At 39.7% G+C, this 22,767-nt stretch overlaps 1 protein-coding gene across 1 annotated transcript in view; it reads right to left on the bottom strand.

Annotated features, from left to right (window-relative positions):
- The window catches only part of LOC126095360 (1-phosphatidylinositol 4,5-bisphosphate phosphodiesterase-like), a 419,315-nt gene that overhangs the window by 175,116 nt on the left and 221,432 nt on the right, over positions 1-22,767 (bottom strand). The window contains exon 12 of the mRNA XM_049910167.1: positions 20,973-21,123. Coding sequence (XP_049766124.1) covers positions 20,973-21,123 — 151 coding nt within the window. The remainder of the gene's footprint in view (positions 1-20,972; positions 21,124-22,767) is intronic.

The following is a 22,767-nucleotide window of genomic DNA, read 5'->3' as shown; positions in this document are numbered from 1 at the left end:
GTTGGTCATGTCCATCCTCTCCTGTTGTGTTGTTGTTCGTGGGCCACTCCACGGGTCCCACCACGCTTCCTTCACTGCTACCCCGCGACCGTTCCGGTCGCCGTTACAACAAGAAGTATCATGTCACTTTGTTATGTGAAGTAAGAAGTCACATCACTACTACAAGAAGGCATACTGAATATTGTTACAGACCAGTCTGTTGGTATAACAAATGTGTTAAGTAAATAGGGGGTGAAATGAATTGCTCACATATTCATATTAGGAAAGCCTGTGTGGTCATTACAAGTATGTCAAGTCAACACCAGCTGACATTTCACACTACAAATACTCCAGCATTTGAGTTTGGAAAGAAGTTGGTCAGAGGATCAATGGTGTACAGGACACACTTACTCGATTCCCTGGCGCTGTATTAATGTTGGGTATAAGTGTGCTGTGGATTTCCTGCTCATACTGAACACCACCACAACAGCCGCTAGAGAGACGTCTTCCCCTCTGTAAGCATCAGTCATGAGCTCGATGTTGTTGACAGCTTTCAACACAGATGGGAAAGCCTGGGGGTCTTCTGTGTCTACTTGGGCCAGGACACCAGCATTCCCGACACTTCAGCGGAGCCACGGGGTCTAATAGCATGGCAGGACAGGGTCAGCGCACTTCTCGACCACACGACAACCATTGTCATGGTTCAGAGAGGAGAGATGAGCCACAGTTACAGGAGGGGATTGAGGACCTCCTTGGCCGGTGTGTGTAGGCCACATAAGCATGTGCCACCTTCTTCAAATGTGGAGGGTGGAGATGGAGCATCCACTTCCTGAGTAGCTGCCAGGCACTCGCAGAGCACCCGGACAAGCAGCGGCAGGGGACCGCAGTAGCATTGATAAAGGAGAGATGTGTTTTGCAGAAATAAGTGGTTAAAAGTCACTCTTCCTTTACTGCTCTTGTACACAGGTTACAACCACCTCCTCTTCCCAGAGGAACTGGAAGGTGGCAAACATGGAGAGTGCCTCCTGACATCTGCCACGCCTCCCAATAGTCACCACTTGCAGCACCTAGCTGCCCTACCCTCTGTCCACATTGAAATGACTCATATACACCAAATTTTAAAGTTACGGTCATGTATGCTGCCACGCTCCATTATTTCTGCTACAGAAACCAGTATTATTTCAAAAAGAACTGTGAACTTTCTGTTTCCAGCAATTATACACATGATTCATTGTACATGTTGGTAACAGTGCAGGTTTCTATTGTCTGTAAATGATTATCTTTGCTAGTATTTACTTTTGTTTCGCTGAAGCAGTTTGTTCATGTGTTACTGAATGTTTGCTGCTCAACTACTACATATATTTGTGGAAATACATATCTTTTAGTGTACAATAAATACGAACTATGCCATGCATCAAGAAATTCAATAAAAGGAAATTCTGTGGTAACCAGTTCACAAACAAAGCCAGCCACGCTGTTGAAAGTAACCTACGTATCAGTTCTTCAGGGAAGAAACTCCCACACGGCATGCCTCCTGATGCTTCAAATATTTGTGTTAACAATGACACTGTTTGTAGTGGATTTGTTGTTGTTGATGTGGGCCTCTTATCTTCTTTGATAAATGAAGTGGTGAAATGTAAACAATGTGATGGCATAGGCTGCCTGGAAATAACTGAACAACAAAGCTGCAGGAAGGGTTTGCCATCAAAATTAGTTGTTCTGTGTAGATCCTGCAATAAATCTACCTCGAAAATGACATTGAACATTGTGCATAATTCATATGATGTGAATTTGAAGTTAGTGTATGCAATGCATGCAATAGGAAAAAGGCTGCTCAAACGTTTTGTGGTTTGATGGATGATCTTCCTCCTCCTCCTCCTCCTCCTCCTCCTCCTCCCCCCAGTAGGCTCCACAAGTACATAAAAATACTTTTAGGTGCCTTGACAGTTGTGTCTAAAGCATCTATGAAACGTGCAGTAGAAGAAACTGTAAATATTAGTCAAACCAGGGATACTGCTGTTGCACTTGATGGGACATGGCAACATAGAGGACATCGTTCCTTGTATGGTGTTGTAAGTGCTGCTTCTCTGGAGAATGGAAAAGTTGTTGATGTTGAGTGCTTATCTAAGTACTGCCATGCCGTGGTAACGCTGAAGGACATAATGAACATCAGTGTTCTAAGAATTATGATTGTTACAGTGGAGGTATAGAATGTGATGGAGCTCGAAAAATATTTCAGAGGTCAGTGCCCATTTATAATGTTAGATATACAATGCACCTAGGTGATGGGGACTCAAAAGTTTTCAATAAAATTAATGAGTTCAATGTTTATGGTGATACCTTGCTAACAAAACTGAAGTGTTGTGGACATGTGCGAAAGGGGATGGGTGCTAGATTGAGGAAGCTATGAAAAGAAATGAAAGGAAAGTTGCTATCTGGTGGAAAATCTCTGTCTGGCCAAGGCAGATTGACAGAAACTGAAATAGACATTCTTCAGAGTTATTATGGACTGGCCGTTAGATGAACTGCACCTCTGAAAGATGTTAAAGCAATGAGAAAAGCTGTACGGGCCACCAACTTTTATAAGTTGTTCACAGATGACCACCATGTTCATGGACTTGGCCCCAAAGGAGCAGATTCATAGGGTGGTTACAAAAAGCAAAAGAAAGTGGTCAAATATACCATCATAAGCATTCTCTTCCTGAGCCTGTTATGAATGAAATAAAACCAATTTTTAGAGACCTCAGTGACCCTGTTTTGCTTGGTAAGTGTCTTCATGGGGGCACTCAGACTACAAATGAAAGTTTCAAACATTGCATACGGGAAAGATTATCCAAGAATGCCTTTGTACGACTAAATACATTAAAAGTTGGTGCACTAGATGCAGTGATACGTTTCAGTGATGGAGTGACAGGAAGGCTGGAAGTCCTGAGAAATTTTGGCATAAAACGTGGCTCTAATATGGAAGATCAATTGCTTGCATGTGACAGACAACGAGTGCATGAAGCTGAAAGGTTAGCTCTTCAAGTTACCAAAGAAGCAAGAAGTGCTAAAAGGAATGCCAAGAGGAAGCTTGAAGGTGAAGAAATGCTGCAGGATGAAGACTATGCTTCAGTTTAATTGGACTCGTATCTTCATTCGCAAAAGTTTATAAAGCATTGCTCTAATTTTTTTCTGTAACTTGCAGTAGTCCATGCTTATGTAGCAGACCTAAGGTTTATTGAAAAATCAACTAAATTATAGAAAAAATAACATTTTATTAGGAAAAAATATAAAAATTAAAATATAAGAGTTAATATTTTTTATCCTTGTAATTTATATAATACATGGAATTAAATAGGTCTACTACCTCAGCCATCATGTCATGCAAATCTGGTAAAAATTTGGTCTTCTTAGAATGTATAACATTGGATTAAATGGTACCTCAATTCGAGGAAGCATTTTGGAAAAAAATTGCATCAATTTCTTTGTAATTGTTTTAATAACCCTAAGTAGGTTCAAAAATATTCAAAAGACTTCTAATTTGTTTAGAAAGTGTGCTGCATTACCTGGCATCAACAAGAAATCTGTAAAACATATAAATTATAAACAGCGCCTGAAAGAAATAGGTGTTGATTTTTACATAATACTGGGCCAGAAAAGTACCCTGTATCCTTCAGGCAATGAATTAAAATATGGAAGACTTCAGAAATATTCACTATAACAGCCCGGTGAAAAGCATATGTCACTTCAGAAGAAGAGTAAGTAAAGAAAGTGCAGCTCATCTGGTAATCTTTTAACTCCCTCAAGATCTGAATCCGATGGATACAACCATACAGGTCACTACTAGAGCTGTTATTTGCTACATTGATGACAAACTGATCACCAACACAATCCACAAAACCATCCAAGACCAAGATCCACATTTTCTATTCCTCTTTTAAGAAATTCAGAGTGCAACTGGTTACAACACTGTATCAGGATCTATGATTAAGGATAGTTTGCTTAGGGGAATTCCCTATACAAACAACTGAGTTACCATACTTAGTGCCATATTATTGTGTGTCCACTACAACATGGCTCCTTTTTGCTGCAGAGGATTCTGGGATCGCGCAGAGCAAGGCCTTGGCTGACATGGGGAGAAAAGGTCAGTGCTTTGCATCGCCTGCAATTTCGCATGCAGTACCTATCATTTTCACGAGATGTGGCAGCAACAATGTTCCATAATAATACATTGTAGAGGCTTCAAATTAAAATGTGGTCACACACTGTATTATCAAACACATTGTTAGTAATTTAGTGCCAATTACTGTTAGTTCACCAAGATTGGCACCCATGGCAACCCTGACTTCAACCAACAACACCCAAATGGCACCAGGGTCGACATCTTAGTGGATGAGCCTCACACCCCATTATGTTTCTGCTCTGGAGTTGGGAGAAATTTTTATGATTTCAGTTCATGCCATTCCAGGTTTGTTGGTCAGGTCCAAAAAGTTAAAAGTAAAAAATTCTTGATTCAACTAAGATAATATATAACTTTTTCGAACATAGTTCATGGAGGGTGGGGGGCCCCTTAAGCTTGGAAGGCCTGGGGCACTACCCGCTTAGCCCTATGGTAGCTACATCTCTGGACTTACGTGTTAACTGTATAATTTAAATACGTCAGTACCCACAAAATGTAAGTCTAACCCATGGAACTGTACGGCAACTGGCTACAACAGTGAACCATTTCCATATTCTCCTTTACTTTCCTCCTTCCTCCTTTATATCATGATTTATACTGTTTAAAAATTAATTTTTATGGTCGAATATAAAAACAAATTCAATCAATTATTGACAGAATAATGTAGTTGGATACATAAAAAATCTACAGCAGCAGAACACACACATAAAAGAGGTTATAAATAGGCAATCTTTCAGAACCAGTGGCTCCTTCTTCAGGCAGAAGGATTGAAGGGGAAGGAAGAAGGGTGGAGAAACAGGATTGGAGAGGTCTAGGAAGAGAGGAAGATTTTGGAAAAGTCACCCAGAACCACAGGTCACGGGAGACTTACCAGATGGGATGAGAAGGAAAGACTGATTTTTGGGGACTGTACTGGACGAGATTTGAAAACCTGTATGGGTCAGTGTTCGTCAATGTTAAATTGTTGAGATATGCAGGACATTGGCATATTAAACATGTAGCAGGTGACAGTGCCCCACTTCTAAGAATATCGTACTGTACATTGTTACTGACTCAACACCTCGTTAGTTGAACACAATAGTGCTGCCATTCTGGCCAGGTCTTCAGTTCACTTTGCTAGTTGAAACATGCATCTGTAAATACTGAGCTCTATTTAATGTTCATTACTACTTTTCATGCAGTTTTACAACAAATACTCCTTGTCATATAGCAAGCTGTGCAGGTCACAATGCACTGCGCACAAAAGACAGAGATTTGACTGCAGCTGCGAGACCTGAACACAGTTTTACCTTGCCACATCCCATCATGAGAATACACACAGTGGATAGGGAAGTATCGGAAGCTGAAAAAGTGTCTCACCTTCCATTCAGAAGCTGAGTATGCTACTTGATACATGTTCTCAGAAAGCATGGAGCACAGCAGATTCTCATCCAGAATATGCCCAGCAACTCTCACAGCAGTCCACATAATTCCTAAACTGTAATCCTTGCTGGAAAGGTTGACTGTTAATTACAATGAATCCCATGGACCACACAATGATAGCAGTGGTAAATGAGCTCCAAAAGCATACATAGAGTTTTTGTGAACTTAAATACCAGTCTTTATTAGAAATAGTACTAACTATTTTCTGCATCTCAGTATCATTGTCTTATTTAATCACTGAGCCTAAACTTTTTTCAACATTTGTCCTATAGCACTTGCTGTCTTCATTTGACCTATATTTCTAGACAACAACTAAGGTTTCTTAAATTTTCCTTACCACTGAAATATCTTAAAGCTAGGATAGCGTCATGTACATTTATGTTCAGCAGTACTAATCATTTTGCCTCCTGAAGTAAGAACTGGACAACAATTATGCCTGAATGGTTAGTCCAAAGAAGTTACATTCCAGTTACTGCTGACAGACATGTTTAAAGTAAAGAAAATTATACTTAGCTTTCATAACTGTTAGTTCCTTCAGCAGCTATATACATTCTCAGCAAGCCACCACACAGTGCATGGCAGAGGGTTCCTTGTGCCTCCACCAGTCATTCCCTTCCCCGTTCCACTTGCAAATGGAATGAGCAAAAACCAACTGTCTATACATCTTCTATAGAAGCCTTAATTTGTCTTTATAATCCTTACATGAAATTTATGTAGGTAGCAGTATATTTATACTGCTGTCAACTGCAAATACCTCTTCTCTAAGTTGTCTCAATAGTGTTTCACAAAATGAACATAGTGTTTCCTCCAGGGATTCTCATTTGAGTTCATAAGGCTCCTCCATAATACTAACATGTTGATCAAACCTACCAGTAACAAATCTAGTAGCATGCCTCTGAATTGCTTCAACGTCATCCTTCAATCTGATCTGGCAGAGGTCCCAAACACTCAGGCAGAATACAAGAATGGATTCTGAAAGTGCCTATACGTGGTCTCTTTTATAGTACACAACATTTTCCTAGAATTCTCCCAATTAACTGAAGTTATAAATTCATATTAACAGAATATTCCGACGGTTCTTGGTAGAACAACATTATAATAATAAATGAAAAGCACCAGTTTGCTTTTGTTCTACAATATTGTAGAACAAATAATAATAAATGAAAAGCACCAATTTGCTTTTGTTCTACAATATTGTATTTATTATTATAAATTCATCTTCCCTACTATTTTCCTTACATGCCCTTTCCATTTCATACTGCAATGCAACATAATGCCTAAATTTTTAATTGATGTGATTGTATCAAGGAACACACCACTGATACTTAAGGAAGTTTAGCAAGAAAGAACAAAGGAATCAGAAATGTTATATGTTTACTTGATGAAAACCACCTCAATCAAAATAAAAATGATTTCAGAAAAACATAACATGAAACTTCAATAAAGTATTCGGGTGAGTCTCATGGTGTATCTGCAAAATCATTGTTCTTGAAATGAAAAGTGAAAACTATCATTATCCAAGCACAGAAAACTGCATTAAAAGGAATAAAGCAGAATACATGCCTAATAAAAGAAATTCCAGAGGACTGAAAGGGCACATTAATTCGTCATTTTTCTATAAAAAGAGATAAAACTGTTGCCAACAACAACTGAGGAAAGTTAATGTTATTAGTAACATAAAACAGCTGCTGGAAAACAATACGTAGTAGGCTATAGGCTACAAGATCAGAGAAAATCAAGGTGGTTTTCTGACAAGAGCATCGTCCCTTAAGCAGATTCTGAGTCTTATGCTCATATCCAGGACAGAATGGCAAGATACATGTCCTATATTGCTGTTTCTGTTTCTTTTGTTTTGTTTTAGGGCACAGAAAGAACTAAGGCCATACGCACCTATGTCTGAACTGTAGAACACAAAAATGAAAAAGAAGTTAAAAGAGACTACACATTAAGCCCAATCGACGGAAAAAGATACAGCTAAAAACAGGGACCATCTCTTGGAGAAAGGGCCATAATTGAGGTTCTGAACTAAACACTGAATGTCTTTCGTCATATTACTATGACAGATAAAAAGTAAAACGTGGTCAACAGCCCATGTGTCATTCGCTAAAATGACCGATACCTCATATGGCAAACACAGATTAGAATGTAAGTGGTTAAAAGAAGGCCATTGCGTCATGAAATGGGGCTAACCATCAAAGGTTGATGACAATGGGCACAAAGTGATGGGGATCACCACTTAACAAATGGCAATGGCTAAAAAGACAGTGCCCAATATGCAACGTAGCTAAAATGACCTCATGGCAAGAGGGTGGAGAGGAGATTGGCCAAGCCGCAGGTAGAGGCTTAATTTCACAGAGCTTGTTCTGATGAAGGGAAGACCAGTGATGATGCCAAAGTGACACCAACTTTTGACAGATGGCAACACAGAGATCACCTGAGGGTATGGAAGACCCGGCGGGCGGAGGTACAAGGGCTGCAGCAATGGTAGCAGCAGCAGCGGCCTCGTTTCCCATCAGACTGACGTGAACAGGGAACCACATAAAAATCACAGCAGTTCCATCAAGAGTGAGCAAGTAAAACCTTTCCTGGTTTGGTTACACTAAGGGATGGACAAAAGCTCTGAAGGGCACTGAGAGAGTCGGAGCAAATGACAAAATTGAAAAGTCTGTGTCACTGGATGTACCGTATGGCCTGATACATGATGAAAACCTGTACTGTAAATACTGAGCACTGTTCTGGAAGCTGATACCAAAAGTCATTGGTGACAATGACAAAGGTACACCCACCACCAAGGTCAGTCCGAGACCCATCAGTGTACACAAAGGTACTACTGCAAAGTTACACGTGAAGGTTGAGAAACTTACTGCAACAGATCATGTCTGGAGTAGTGTCTTTAGGAAGCAAATGAAGCCCAACATGAACATGAGCGGCTGCACAAAGCCAAAGTGGTGAAGGATTCACATCCATCGAGAAAGTGCCATGTAGCATAAAGTTAAGATGCAGGAGCAATAGCTGAAGCAAACTCCAGGAGGTAACAGACGAGGGCATGCACCCCATACTGGCAGTCAAAGGAGTCATCAAAGAAGGAGGGATAGGATGGGTGGCCAGGCATGGCAGCAAACAGCATTCGTATCCACTAAGGAGAACATCACATTGGTATGACAGTGGGAGTTTGACGGCTTCTGCATACAGACTTTCAAACAGGTTTGTGTAAAAGGTGCCAATGGCCAAATGGATGCCACAATGGTGGATAGTATTGACACAATGTAAGATGGGTGGATGTGCAGATGCATACACAAAACACCCATGGTCTAGTTTTGAATGGACAAGGGATCAGTACAAATGGAAGACGCTGGTCCAATCCACTCCCTAAGATATATCGCTGAAGACACTTAGGATATTGAGAGAGCGGGTGCAGCGATCAGTCAGGTAAGACACGTGGGAGGACCAAAAAAGTTTCCTAACATGCATGAGCCTCAGGAATTTCATAGTTTCAATGAATGGAAGAGCAACAGGCTCAAGATGTAAAGATGGTGGGAGACACCCATTGTGCCATAAGAATTTCATACTAACGGTTTTGTCAGTGGAAAAGTAAAAGCCACTGTTGAAGCTACATGAGTAAAGACAATCAAGACAATGATGAAGATGCCACTCAAGGAGATAATTCTGTGGAGAACTGCAACAGATGACAAAACTGTCAACAAAAAGAGAGCTGCAGATGCCAAAGGGAGATAGGCCATAATAAGGTTAATGATGATCGGAAAGAGGATGACACTCATGGTGGAACCCTGAGGCACACCGTTTTCCTGGATAAAGGTGTCTGACAAGGCAGAAACAACATGTACCTTGGAAACTCTGTCTTTTCAAAATGCCTCAAGGAAACAGGAAAGGCTGCCTCAGAAGCCCCACATGTAGAGAGTATGAGGATATCAGTACTCCAGCAGGCATCATAGGCTTTCTCCAACTCAAAAAACTTGGTCACAGGATGTGGGTTGCCAAAGTGACAAGATGCACGTTCGAAATCCTCATTGTACAGTGGTTAGTAAATTGCTAGACTCAAGCTACCATACCAGCTGGGCACCAATCATACTTTCCTTCACCATGCATACACAGCTGGTGAGATGGTGAGACAAATTGGGGGAGGGGGGGGGGTGTAGCTAGAGGGAAGGTGTTGGTCCTTACCTGGCTTAGATATGGGTATGCCAGTGACTTCATGCCGGCGTCTGGGAAACATGCCCTCTGCCCAGATGCGATTGTAAATATGAAGGAGAAAGTGCTCACCTTCAAGAGATAGGTGCCACAGCACATGAATGTGAACATCGTGCGTCCCTGGGGCAGAGGACTGGGATGAAGTGAGAGCATGATCTAGCTCTAGGTCCCCCACAGTAAAAGTGGCACAGTAACACTCACGATTCTGAGAAGAGAAGGGTACTGCCCAAGCCTCCTCAACTTGTTTTCAATGGAGGAGGCAGAGTAACAGAGGGTGGAGCTCAAAATCTCCAAAAAACAGAGGCCCACGGAGTTGGAGATAGCAACAGGGTCCTCTATGACATCATCTGCAGTGGTCAGGCCAGAAATTGGGGATGGATCTTGGTCCCAGAGAGTAGTAGGAGGTTGATCCACAAGATGGAAGAGGAAGGGGAACTATTAAAAGAACTAGTAAATGAAATCCAACTACCTTTTTTGCTAGCCCACAGAATACGACAACACTGCACATGCAACTGTTTATAAAGAATACAGTTTGTCATCATAGGATGCCCGTTAAAAATGCAGAAAGATGTCTCCACATGTGAATTGCTTCATGGTGTAGTGGTTCGTGTCATGCAATAGTAATAGATGCATGGCCAAACAATATATTATTTGAAGCATACTGGAATGCAAATGACTGTGAGAAAGCAGCATTATTGCTGACGCTCTCTCTATTCCTTGAACTAAAAGAGCTTTGGTTTGATGTTAACTATTGTGAAAAGATATAGTCTAGCTTCTGATCTTAATGACTATGGACAAATGTACTACAGCTTGAGAGAGAAGGCACTGTTGCGAGACCACCATCTTTAATTGAAAGGCATTTTCTGATTTTGTGCGAGAATAATAAGCCAATAAACCAATTTCTCAGCAGCATAAACAAGGTGTGTATGCGTAATTTATTCTCCATCTTATGGATTCACATTTTCAAATGTTTGTGCATGCCTACGAGACATTCCTTTGGACTGTGGAAGCTCGAACCTGCACACTCTATATGGTCATTAATTTAGAGACTTTAAAACAATTCCACTTTGACGGAGAGTTAATGTAGACTAAGATTCCTACAGATTCAGCACACAGTTCAACAACTGGCAGAGACATAGAGTACAGCTTACAGTCAGCATGCAGCAGCAGATCTCTCATCTACCCTGAACATAAATGTCGTCTAGTGAGATCTGTTTGGTTATTTATACATTTCGCACACCTAAACTCTTTCCTTAGAGAGACTGAATACTAAAGAACAAATTCCTTGAATCAGTAATAATGATGATGATGATAATAATAATAATAATAATAATAATAATAATAATAAAAGCAGTTCATCGAGGTAACTTTTTGTTTCTGAAATAAAATTTTCTACACAGATCTCCATACAATAACTGGGTTCAGGGTGAAATAATGACTCCTCTCATGAATCATTACATCTCAGTAAAATTATAACAGTTTAACTTTCATGTGAGAGGGCATTACAATGATGCCCTATGTGACAGGATATCTAGAAGTGGCATGAGAATTAAATAATTACTGAATTTTACATAGGTTAAGTTTTTTTCATTTGTGTATGCATTACTATTATAAAAGACTATAGATGTGTGACTTGTTTCATGTCCTCCCCTACCAATATTTCCTGATGGAGAGAGATTATATCCTGTGAATGCGGAGCCCTGGCAGCATAACTTCTCATTGAAAGGCAAGATCAAGAAACAACTTTGGTGATTCTCTTTCTGTGCCTCACTATAACAATCTCAAACTGACAGAATTAGTAGAACTGCAGACTTTCATTGGTTAAGGATAATAATTTCCTAGTAGTTTGAAGTAGAATAGTATTTATTTATTTGAGATTACTGTAAATTTCTACTAACATATTGTGAGAGTGAGTAATTTGGGTGTTAGAGATTACTGCATTTCGTGTGTCTAAAGTTTACGTAAGGTGTCCAGTGCTTTCGTGCAAATATAGGGTGTACACTTTTCAATTTTTGTGTTCATGTGTAATAGTTAAAGCCCATAGACACTACAAAATGGAACAACAAAAGAATTCAGAATATTTTGAGACGGAATCGACACAGAATGCGGTAGTTGAACTTGGTGATGCAAGACCTGCAACATCGGATCAGTCAGATACGACAATTGTTGACAGAATTCTGAGTGAAGTGGGCACTTCACGTGAAACAGAAAATGTAGCAACGAGGTCAGTAGAAGACAATATTGCCCGAAAACATAGATTTCCAAAAATTAATGGTTCAAGGTATGAAGAACATGGAATAAGTTAATAAAAGAGAACTCAAAAAGAGATATCTTCACAGATGAAGAATATGAAGAAACAAATAAAGGAAGAATTAAAGACTGTATCAAATGAAGTTCAAATTTTAAAGACTCAACAAGAAGATCTTGTCACACAAATGCAATCTTTATCTATAAAGGATGAAACAATTACAAAGGAAGTTCAAGACTTGAACAAAACTATTGCTGAAGTGAAACAGAAGCAAGAACAGCTACTTGAGAATGAAGATATACAACAGACGACAATATAAATAAATGATGTCACTGAAAAACAACAATCAGTAGACAAAAAATTACATAATATGTCAACAGTAGTAACTGCAATTGCTTCAGGGTGTGAGAAATTCAATGCACTCAAAATCAACGAGGAACATGCTGCTTATGAACCAAAATTAGACCAGTGGATACAAGACAAAGAAGTTTCAGTAAGCACTGTAATTGAGAAGAAAATAGAGGACGGAATAAATTCTGGTACTATCAACATCCCTCAGATCGAAGGAATAGTAACTAAAGGAATGAAAGCAATGCAAAACAAATTTTCGGAAGAGCTTAATAGTGCGAAAAGGGATTTATCACACAAATCAGATGAGTTGAAGGAGTTGAGTCAAGCATCATCTATGAATAACAGGCAGGAAGATGTATCGAATAATCCTTGGGCAAATGTTACCACCAGCCTAGAAAAGTAACAACAGATCTGCTTACATTCAAGAAGTCGGTAGAAAACAAGCACATAATTTTGGACACACTGCAACATATGACAATAGGAGTACATGTAGTGAAGAAAAGCTACTAAAATACCATCAGTTACAAACATTTTGTCTGGAAAAGAAGACAATACATCCGGTGGTGTTCATAAAGAGTTTTACTGACTTGTTACCAAGATTTCGGAGAGAGTACTGAAAGATGCAGCATGTAGCAGGTTATATGAGCAGGGAAATCAAAATGTGGGTTCATGATGCCATAAAAACGTGCACTACGTATGAAGAGTTTGAGCAAGCATTCCTGTTGAAGTATTGGTCACAGGGTGCAAAAGAGAGGCTAAAGAAAGAAGTACTAAATCCAGAACCATTTACAATGACATCTGGAGGATTGTGTAAATATTTCGAAAAATATCTGAACAAAGCAAAATACTGGGATAATCTGATGAGCAAAGATGATATCATCCAGATATTAAAATCAAAATTATCCACCGCCATCAGAGAAAAGTTCAAGACAATACTGGAACGTGACACTGAAGAACTTTTGTCAACATTAGACACATATGACATAAACCAAGAGGATAACAAAAAGCGTGCAGAGAATAATGGACAAACGACATGCAAAAATGTCAATGGTTTTAGACAAATGATCAGCTAGCAGTCTGCGACAGCAAATGAGGTGCAAGCGCAACCACAGATGATTATGAATGGAAATAACCAAAGACAATATGGTTATGGGCCAAATTATAGGCATATCCGAGGTAGAAACGGAAGACCTGACAGGAGATATCACCCGGGTTATGTAAGACACAACAGTGGAAATCAAACCTGGAACAATAACCAAGTAAACGTACAAGAACCAAGTATGAATGTACCACTGATTGTGAATGTGACAGACTGGAGTCAGAACATGCCTGTAATAACAGAAGTGCACAAAGATATAAACAGGAATACCAACACAAATCAGGGAAATGCCTAAAGACCTGCACCAGCTGCAGTGTTAGGGTCGAAAAGAATTGGAGGGGCAGTGATGGTAACTTGGCTATGCTACGATACGACGATGGTCATTTATTAAGAGATGAATTACTCTCAGAGCAGACAAGGTGTAAAGTTGAGGAAAGGCTGTCTCTGGTATCAGCAGTTAAGGGCAGAATTGAAAATAATGAAGTAAATATCATTCAGGACACAGGTGCAACAGCAAATGCGATTTCAGCCAGTTTGTTTGACAAATTGAGCCAGGAAGCAAAGTTTCCAGTATATCCAGTTAATAATTGCAAACTCATAGGTGCTTTTGTATCCAAGAACAAGCTCGTTAGGAGGCAACCACTTACAATTGTTTATTTGGGGAATGGAGCCTATAAGGGCACATTTCTAAGTGCTGAACAATTAACTGTGGACTGCACCCTAGGGCTGGATTTTTTTAGGGAAACACACGCAAACATAGTTTTTCATGTGGTATTTTGAGAATGGAGAATGAAGCACGAGATGTTGAGGTACTTTTGCAGACAGAAAATATATATGGTAAGCATTGTGAGGGAGCTTGCATACAGCTGGTAAGAAGCTACGAATCGAGCATGTGCCTAGAAGAGAAAAAAGTAACAGATGTAAATGAGTTATTAAATCATTTACAACAAAAAATTAACAAATCGCTCCAGCTGAGTTCTGAACAGACAGATCAACTTAACAGATTATTGTCTAGATTTATCAATGTATTTAATGAAAGACCTAGCATGATAAGTAGCTATGTATGTAAAATAGATATCAAACCACACAAGACATATTGCCAAAGTTATTACCCTGTCCAGTGGAGGCTATGAGCAGCTGTAGATCAAGAGATACAAACAATGTTAAATTGGGATATGATTGAATCTTCGACAAGTCCATATTGTAGCCCTCTTTTGGTAGTTCCCAAATCGGGAGGAAAAGTTTATCTTGTGCTGGATGGACCTGTAATCAATACTATAATAATACCAATGCAAACACATCCGGAGAATATCGGCGAATTAATTCAATGACTTGAGGGACTTGAACTGGCAAATAAAACTGCATGAAAGCTCAAGGAAGTACACTGCATTCATTTATGGTGTACTAAGTTATCAATTTAAAGTTTTGCCCTTCGGACTCAACATAAGTGCAGGAGTCTTTATTGCAGCTTTAGATTATATCCTGGGACCTGAACTTAGAAGCAACCTAACTTAGTTCGTCGATGACATGGGATAATCATATAAAAACTTTGGAAAGATTTCTCACAAAATTTGAAGAATCAGGAATCACAGCTAACTTGCACAAATATCACTTCGGTTTGAATTGGATTAAATTTTTACAAAATTTAATTGATGAAAAGAGTATTTTACCACACGTGAAGAAGATCAGTGCAATAAAGAATTTCCCGATGCCATGTACAAAGGGACTGTCGAAAAGTTTTATGGGCCTAGCATCATTTTTCCACAAGTTTGTATCTGACCAATTCTCGAATTCAGAACATTTATTGAATTTACTGAGGAAAAATGCACACTGGCAATGGAACAGAGAATGTCAGAGAGACTTTGAGAAACTCAAAGAATCTTTGGTAAATGCACAATTACTGTATCATCATGACATGAATGTGGAATTTGGATTAATGACAAATGCATCGAATATTGATCTGGGTGCATGCCTATTCCAAGTCAGAAAAATTGAAGGGCACACAACATTCCGTACAATAGCATTTGGTAGTAGGACCTTAAGCAACTGTGAAAGAGCTTATACCACCACTAAGACAGAAGCACTGGAAAGAAGCATTGGAAAAACAGTTGGGTTAATTATTTGCATGTATTCGAGAGTACTGTAAACAACTTACTGCACATGTCAACAGAATTTACACCGGCTGAATTAATGTTCAATAAGGTAGACGAGAATGAGTGGGTAAACGGTTTGCCGAAACATGCTGAAGAAGAGCAAGAATTGCAGGCAAAACTGTGAGATGAGATAGTGAACACTACTGAAACAGAAAGGAAAAGGAAAATGAACTTTGACAAGAACTTAAAGAGAGTGTCTGAATACAAGATCAGAAACAAAGTTTTATTGAAGATGTACCCTAGTCTTCTTTACTAAAGAAGATGAACAGAAAGTGGCAAAGACTGTACACAGGGCCATATGTAATTAGAAAAGTACCAAACCCTGGTGCATATGTATTACAGTATGTAGGGTCAGGGAAAGTAAAGGAGATGTTCCCCCACAAACATTGTGAGTAGCAATTGCTCAAACAAGACACGAAAAAAAGGGGGACTCTGATGTAAATATCAGTGTGAAATGTTGGGTATCAGTAATAAGATAATTATTCAAAATTAAGGATGGAAAGGTTTTTTGATTGTGTCAATGAACATGTGATTTGTGGCTACGAAGGCTTTCCCAGCGTAATAATTGATAATATTCTTCTCGGGTATGCAGCCGGATCATAACGTCTTCACGACACAATATTTCCGCGGTCCAACTGGCCGCCATCTTCAGGTGAGAGTGCTGGTGCACGATCTCGCTGGAACAGTTCCAGTGCGATCGTGCACCAGCACTCTCACCTGAAGATGGTGGCCAGTTGGACCACGGAAATATTTTCATGAAGACGTTATGATCCGGCTGCATACCCGAGAAGAATATTGTCAACATGTGATTTTTCAATGAAATTTATTTAGTAGTAAGTTATTACTGGTAGTATGCATTTAATGAGTACTAGTCTTGTCATGCATATGAGGCCAAAGAATTAGCTAGTGATAGAGAAGTTTACTTTGAATTTTTCAGTTTTCATGTTATTATTAACAGTAATTGTTAGTTGACGCTAAAATAAATTGATTTGCTGTAGAGTCATGCTTCAAACTAGATGGTTAGGTACTCTGATGATTTGGTTAGAAACAAATAAGGTACAGATTGAGAGTGCTCAAGCTTTTTCTTGATAGTTAGGAGCTTTAATGTATTCAGTATAATTACTATTTTTTTAAGGGTGGAGAGAAGTAATGTGAAGGTGAGCAGTCTTGAGTCGGTACGGGTACAGTTCATTGAATATAATGAATTAATGAAGAACAAACATTCATGAGGAGGCAACGGCCTTGCCGCAGTGGATACACCGGTTCCCGTCAGATCACCAAAGTTAAGCACTGTCGGACGTGGCCGGCACTTGGATGGATGACCATCCGGCCCACCATGCACTGTTACCATTTTTCGAAGTGCACTCGGCCTCGCGATGCCAACTTAGGAGCTACTTGACCGAATAGTAGCGGCTCCGGTCAAAGAAAACCATCATAATGACCAGAAGAGGGGTGTGTTGACAACCTGCCCCTCCTATCCGCATCCTCATCTGAGGATGACACGGCGGTCGGATGGTCCTGATGGGCCACTTGTGGGATGATGAAGTAGTGCTTTTTTTTTTTAAAAGGTTCATACGTGAACATTAAACTTGAGACAATGTACAAGACATTGATTATGTGACTAAACACTAGTGACGCCTATATGGAGCCTTAATGAGATAATATAAATCCATTCAAGTGAACACAAGCAACTTCATTTTGGAAATATTGTGCATACTTGGTGGATGAAACCACAATGATATTGAACATAGTGCTCTGAAGGATATGAGGAACTTCAGATGGAAGTCTTGTTAGTGGTCTTAGAATAACAGAACTTCACTGGAGAAGGAAAGAATTCTTGGAGCTACAAAAGAGTGACAATGATTTTTTTCCTTTTCCAATAACATCATCATGGACAACGGTTGTTGGTGTGGTGTATTATTGTGTTCATTTCTGACAAAGATGTGATTCTGTTAATAACCAATACTATCATCATGGACAATGGTTGTTAATGTGGTGAATTATTGAGTAACTGTGAACCAAAATGCGATATTTTTGGTAGCAGCAATAACATCATGAACAACAATAGTTGACTTGGTGTGTTATGGATCGCATATAAACCCAAAAGTGACGCTGGAATCTTTCTAATTGCAGGCACATTACATGTAAGCCATACCATATCAGAATTGCTGCTCTGTTACTAATGATGCGATTACTGTTTTGAACTTGGCTGTACTCAGCAACCATAATTAATTACAATGTTACAAACTTCCAGCCAACAGGTTGCAAACAACCGGTTGGCTGGAAGTTTGTAACATTGTAAAGCTGTGATTATTCTTTTTAGGGAGTATAGCTTTGGTAAAACATTAATGCCAGTTGAATTATGTCTCATGTAATCAGGATGAAGGCGGTACCTAAGGTCGACATAACAGTTTCGAGAAAAATCTACTGTCACCCTCACATTCCATTCTTCTGCTGAGGGTCGTACATCTTCCTGCTTCTCCAAAAACCTTCCACTACCGTAACATCACAGCTCCGCCACCAAGAACTGCCTCTCCAGCCGTCTCTTCTCTAACAGATTGTGTGTGTGTGTGGGGGGGGGGAGGGGAGTTTCTTGTTTGTTCACAAAATGAACATTCAATTTTCAACAGTAAGATTCAGATGTAAAGTTAATTTCAATCAGTTATATGTCCATTCAAAACATATCTCAATTTTTGTACAACTGATGTATGTAACAGGTCTATCAATATTATGAGAAGAAAAATTGATGCTCATCATATAGCAGAGATGCTGAGTCATAGATAGGCAACACAAAAAGACTCTCACAATTAAAGATTTCGGCCATTAAGGCCTTTATCAACAACACACACACACACACACACACACACACACACACACACGACTGCAGTCTCAGGCAACTGAAACCAATGTGAGCAGCGGCACCAGTGCACGATGGGAGTGGTGACTTGGTGGGGTAAGGAGGAGGCTGGAGCAGGGAGAGGGAGGCACAGTATGGTGGGGGTGGCAAACAGGGAAGTGCTGCCGGTTAGATGAAGGGTAGGGGAGAGGGGGGAGGAGGGGTGGGGGAAGTAGTGGAAAAGAAGAGAAATAAAAAGACTGGGTGTGATGGTGGAATGACAGCTGTGTAGTGTTGGAATGGGAACAGGGAAGGGGCTGGATGGGTGAGAACAGGGACTAACAAAGGTTGAGGCCACAAGGGTTATGGGAACATAGGATGTATTGCAGGGAAAGTTCCCACCTGCACAATTCAGAAAATCTGGTGGTAGTTGGAAGGATCCATACGGCACAGGCTGTGAAGCAGTCATTGAAATGAAGGATATCATTTTTGTCAGCATGTTCAGAAACAGGGTGTCCCATTTGTTTCTTGGCCACAGTTTGACTGCCGCCATTGATGTGGACAGATAGCTTGTTGGTCATCATGCCTACATAGAATGCAGCATAGTGGTTGCAGCTTAGCCTGCAGTTCACCTGAGTGGTTTCACAGGTAGCCCTACCTTTGATGGGATAAGTGATGTTAGTGACCGGACCAGAATAGGTGGTGGTGGGAGGACATAAAGGACGGATCTTGCATTTAGGTCTATTACAGGGGTATGAGCCATGAGGTAAGGGGGTTGGAGCAGGGGTTGTATAAGGATCGACAAGTATACTGTGTAGATTCAGTGGACGGCGGAATACCACTGTGGGAGGGGTGGGAAGGGTAGTGAGCAGCACATTAGTCTACTTTGCTTATTTTCATTCGCTTATGTCGTATGGTATCTGAAGTAAGTGATCGTTTGACATGAAAATTAGTCTACTTTGCTTATTTTCATTCACTTGTGTTGTATGGTATTATATTTTGGGGTAAATCTTTCCATTCTAAAAAGATATTTTTGTCCCAGAAATGGACGGTTTGGGCAATAAGTGGTGTAAGTTCACTAACCTCTTGTCAACCACTTTTCACAAGTCTGGGCATTTTGACATTGGACTCTTAATATATGTATTCCTTACTGTCATTTCTTGTTAACAATATTAGCTTATTCCCAAGAATAAGCAGCTTTCATTCAGTTAATACTTGGAAGAAATCAAACCTGCATTTGAATCGGACTTCCTTAACTCTTGTGCAGAAAGATTTGCAGTACACTGCTGCATCCAGTTTCAATAAGCTACCACTCGAATTCAAAAATCTTAGCAGTAATCCATGCCCTTTCAAAACAAAACTGAAGAGTTTCCTCATGGGTCACTCCTCCTATTCTGTCGAGGAGTTTCTGTAAAAATTAAGCTGATTTTTGTTGTATTGTTGACTGTGTTAACTTAAAATTACGGATTGACTTTTTTGGGATCATAAACATTTTATTTTTATTTGTTATTACTTTTATGTTGTAATTTCATGTACTGACACATTCCATGACCTTGGAGATTTGCTCCTCAATTTGGTCCTACGGAACTTGACGTGTAAATAAATAAATAAAAAGACTCAGTGTGGTGCAAATATGTGAAACTAGCAGGCAACCATGCCACAGAGACACTCTTGCCTCTTACAGCCAATGGGGTGTATTTGAAAGGGGCCAAATTGTGGCCTCCCAAGTAGTGGGATAGTCTTTCCCAACTTAAGTTGGATGTGCTGCATCATTTATGCAACATTCTCACACAAACAGATGAGATTCTTTACATCCATGCAGAACAGGTAAGAGTATACTATTTTTTGTTGTCCCCTGCCACCTTTATCACATATGACACTCATAGCATTTTGCTCTCATTAATTTATGCATGACGTTTTAGCAGTAATCTATGTCTTGCATATTACCCTATCTTCCACCTTTAAGATATAAGGTTTTCAAATCTCACCTGTGCAGCCCCAGTGATCAGTCTTTCTTCCTCATTCTGTCTGGTGTCTCCCCTGACCCAGGGTTGTGGGTGATTTTTCCAAACTCTAGCCCTTTTCCTAAATATCACCAGTCCTTTTCACTCGGCCCTCTTCCTTCCCTTTCAACCATTCTGCCAGAAGAAGAAGCAAGTGACTCCGACAGTTTGTCTGCAATTGTTACTTATACAAACTGACCAAATGCAGTCTTCAGGTCACCCCCCCTCCCCCCCCCCCCCCCCCCACACACACACACAAGCCCACAGTCTCTGGCTCCTGAGGCCAGACTGCAAGACTGAATGAAAGAAAGAAGTACACCAAAGTCTCCTCAAAACAAGGAAGAAGTAAGATTTGTTAGCCAAAGAAAAGATGGACAGAGTTAAATACTGAGTGTGTAACAAACCAGAGATGGTTTCACACTTGATATTGTTGCTGATGATGATTATTTTGACTGTAGTATTCAGAGAAAAGATAAATGTTAATGTTATGCAATAAATTTAATCTCTTACCCTCAGCAACATAAAATCCCTGGAAATAGACTGGTTGAATGTAGTTCACCATGGATGAGAGCCATGGATGAATCTTATTTGTTGATGGTGGATATTTCACGGGGCTGGGGATGTCTCCATTCTCCTGTGTAGCATCATATCCGGGAACATCCTATGATCATTTAGAAGTAGCGTCAATCAAAATCAAGGCTTGTTATAGTTACATGTGAAGCAAAAAGATGTCAAAATGTGCTTGGCAGATCTGTACGCCTGCTATAAACTACAAAACTCTCCATGTCACTGGTATGGCCCCCACAAACAGCCAGGAGAGAGCATGGCACCAGCTCTTTATTAAGTCTCATGAAACCTAGTGATTCATCAATATCAGGATCATCAAATGTGGATGGTATTGCAGACTCGGACAGGTGGACAGGTGGAGAAATCAGTCGTGATGACGCACATACTATGTGAGATGGACAACGTACACAAGCTACGACATGGACATTGATTAAAACAGAGATCTAGGAGTTGTAGAATAAACTTCTTTTTATTTCCGTCAATGATCTCAAAACATGTGGTCCTTAGAGTACTGGTTTCAGTCAGCAATGACTATCTTCAGATCTATTTTATAACATGTCCTAATATAGTAAATATATAGTACCATTGTCACAAAATATACACAGCGATGATGATAAGCTTATTTTCTGATGACGCCACTATGGCTTTATTATATTAGGGCATGTTATAAAACAGATCTGAAGATGGTCATTGCTGACAGAAACCGGTATGGTAGTCTAAGGACCAAATACTTTGTGAACATTGACAGAAATAAAAGAAATTTATTCTTGAGATCAATAAAATTCTGAAACACATAGGAGCATGCTGTGGAGAAGAACTACCATGTCAATTTGTTCAAGGAAGCCATTAAAGTTCACAAACATAATAATTTTAACATGTAGCAAGCCTCAAGATAAACTGATTCTGGATTCCTGCACTGCAATGAATGACCATTGCAAGTAACAATGTAGAAGCTACAATGGTACTGAGCAGAGAAATGCTTACTGTAGATGTTAGTGCAAATAGTGCATACACCCCCCACCCATGGCTACGAGTCCAGTCCAGTCTACCACCACAAATGCAGGGTGAATCTTTGAGAATGCAAGACCCTCGAGATGTTGAAATGTCAGAGAAATCATTAAAGAAACAATGGCCAAAGAGCCTGAGAGGAAAGCTAACAGGTAATACATTAACAGGTGGCCAAAAAAGCTTTGTAAACAAATTAGAAAAATCATTTTTTGTGATAATTAAAACTTTATGACAACCAATTATATAACAATTATACCAAGCACATGATGACTTATCAAAAATGCCTTCCTTTTATTGCCATTTATAATGACACCATGTAAGAAATTATTCACTTTTTCTAAAATATCCACTTAAATGTGTGTGACACCTGCGTTTGTCCACTGATCTTATTCCATGAAAATCAAGGTAAGAAAGAATCTTATATGAGATGCACGCATATACAGGGTGTAGCTTAATGTAATTTTTGTAGGCCAATTTGAGGTAGATATTGAGGTAGTAAGTAGAGACGATCAGTTTGATGTGGGACCTCAAATTGCCCTACAAGAACTACGTAAACTGCAGCGCATGCAAATCGAGTGAGTCTCTCAACATTCTCGCGTTCTCTTCGCACAAACCATTAGTTCTAGAGAAAAGAATGAATATGACTTTTTGTAAGAAATTTAATATAGTTTAATTTTGCACTGAGACACGTTTTCACTGGAGGGTGTGGTTTTCAAGTTATTAAAGAAAA

The sequence above is a fragment of the Schistocerca cancellata genome, chromosome 8 (assembly GCF_023864275.1).
Source record: "Schistocerca cancellata isolate TAMUIC-IGC-003103 chromosome 8, iqSchCanc2.1, whole genome shotgun sequence".
Lineage (NCBI taxonomy): Eukaryota > Metazoa > Arthropoda > Insecta > Orthoptera > Acrididae > Schistocerca > Schistocerca cancellata.
This window is presented reverse-complemented; position numbering and strand designations above follow the sequence as displayed.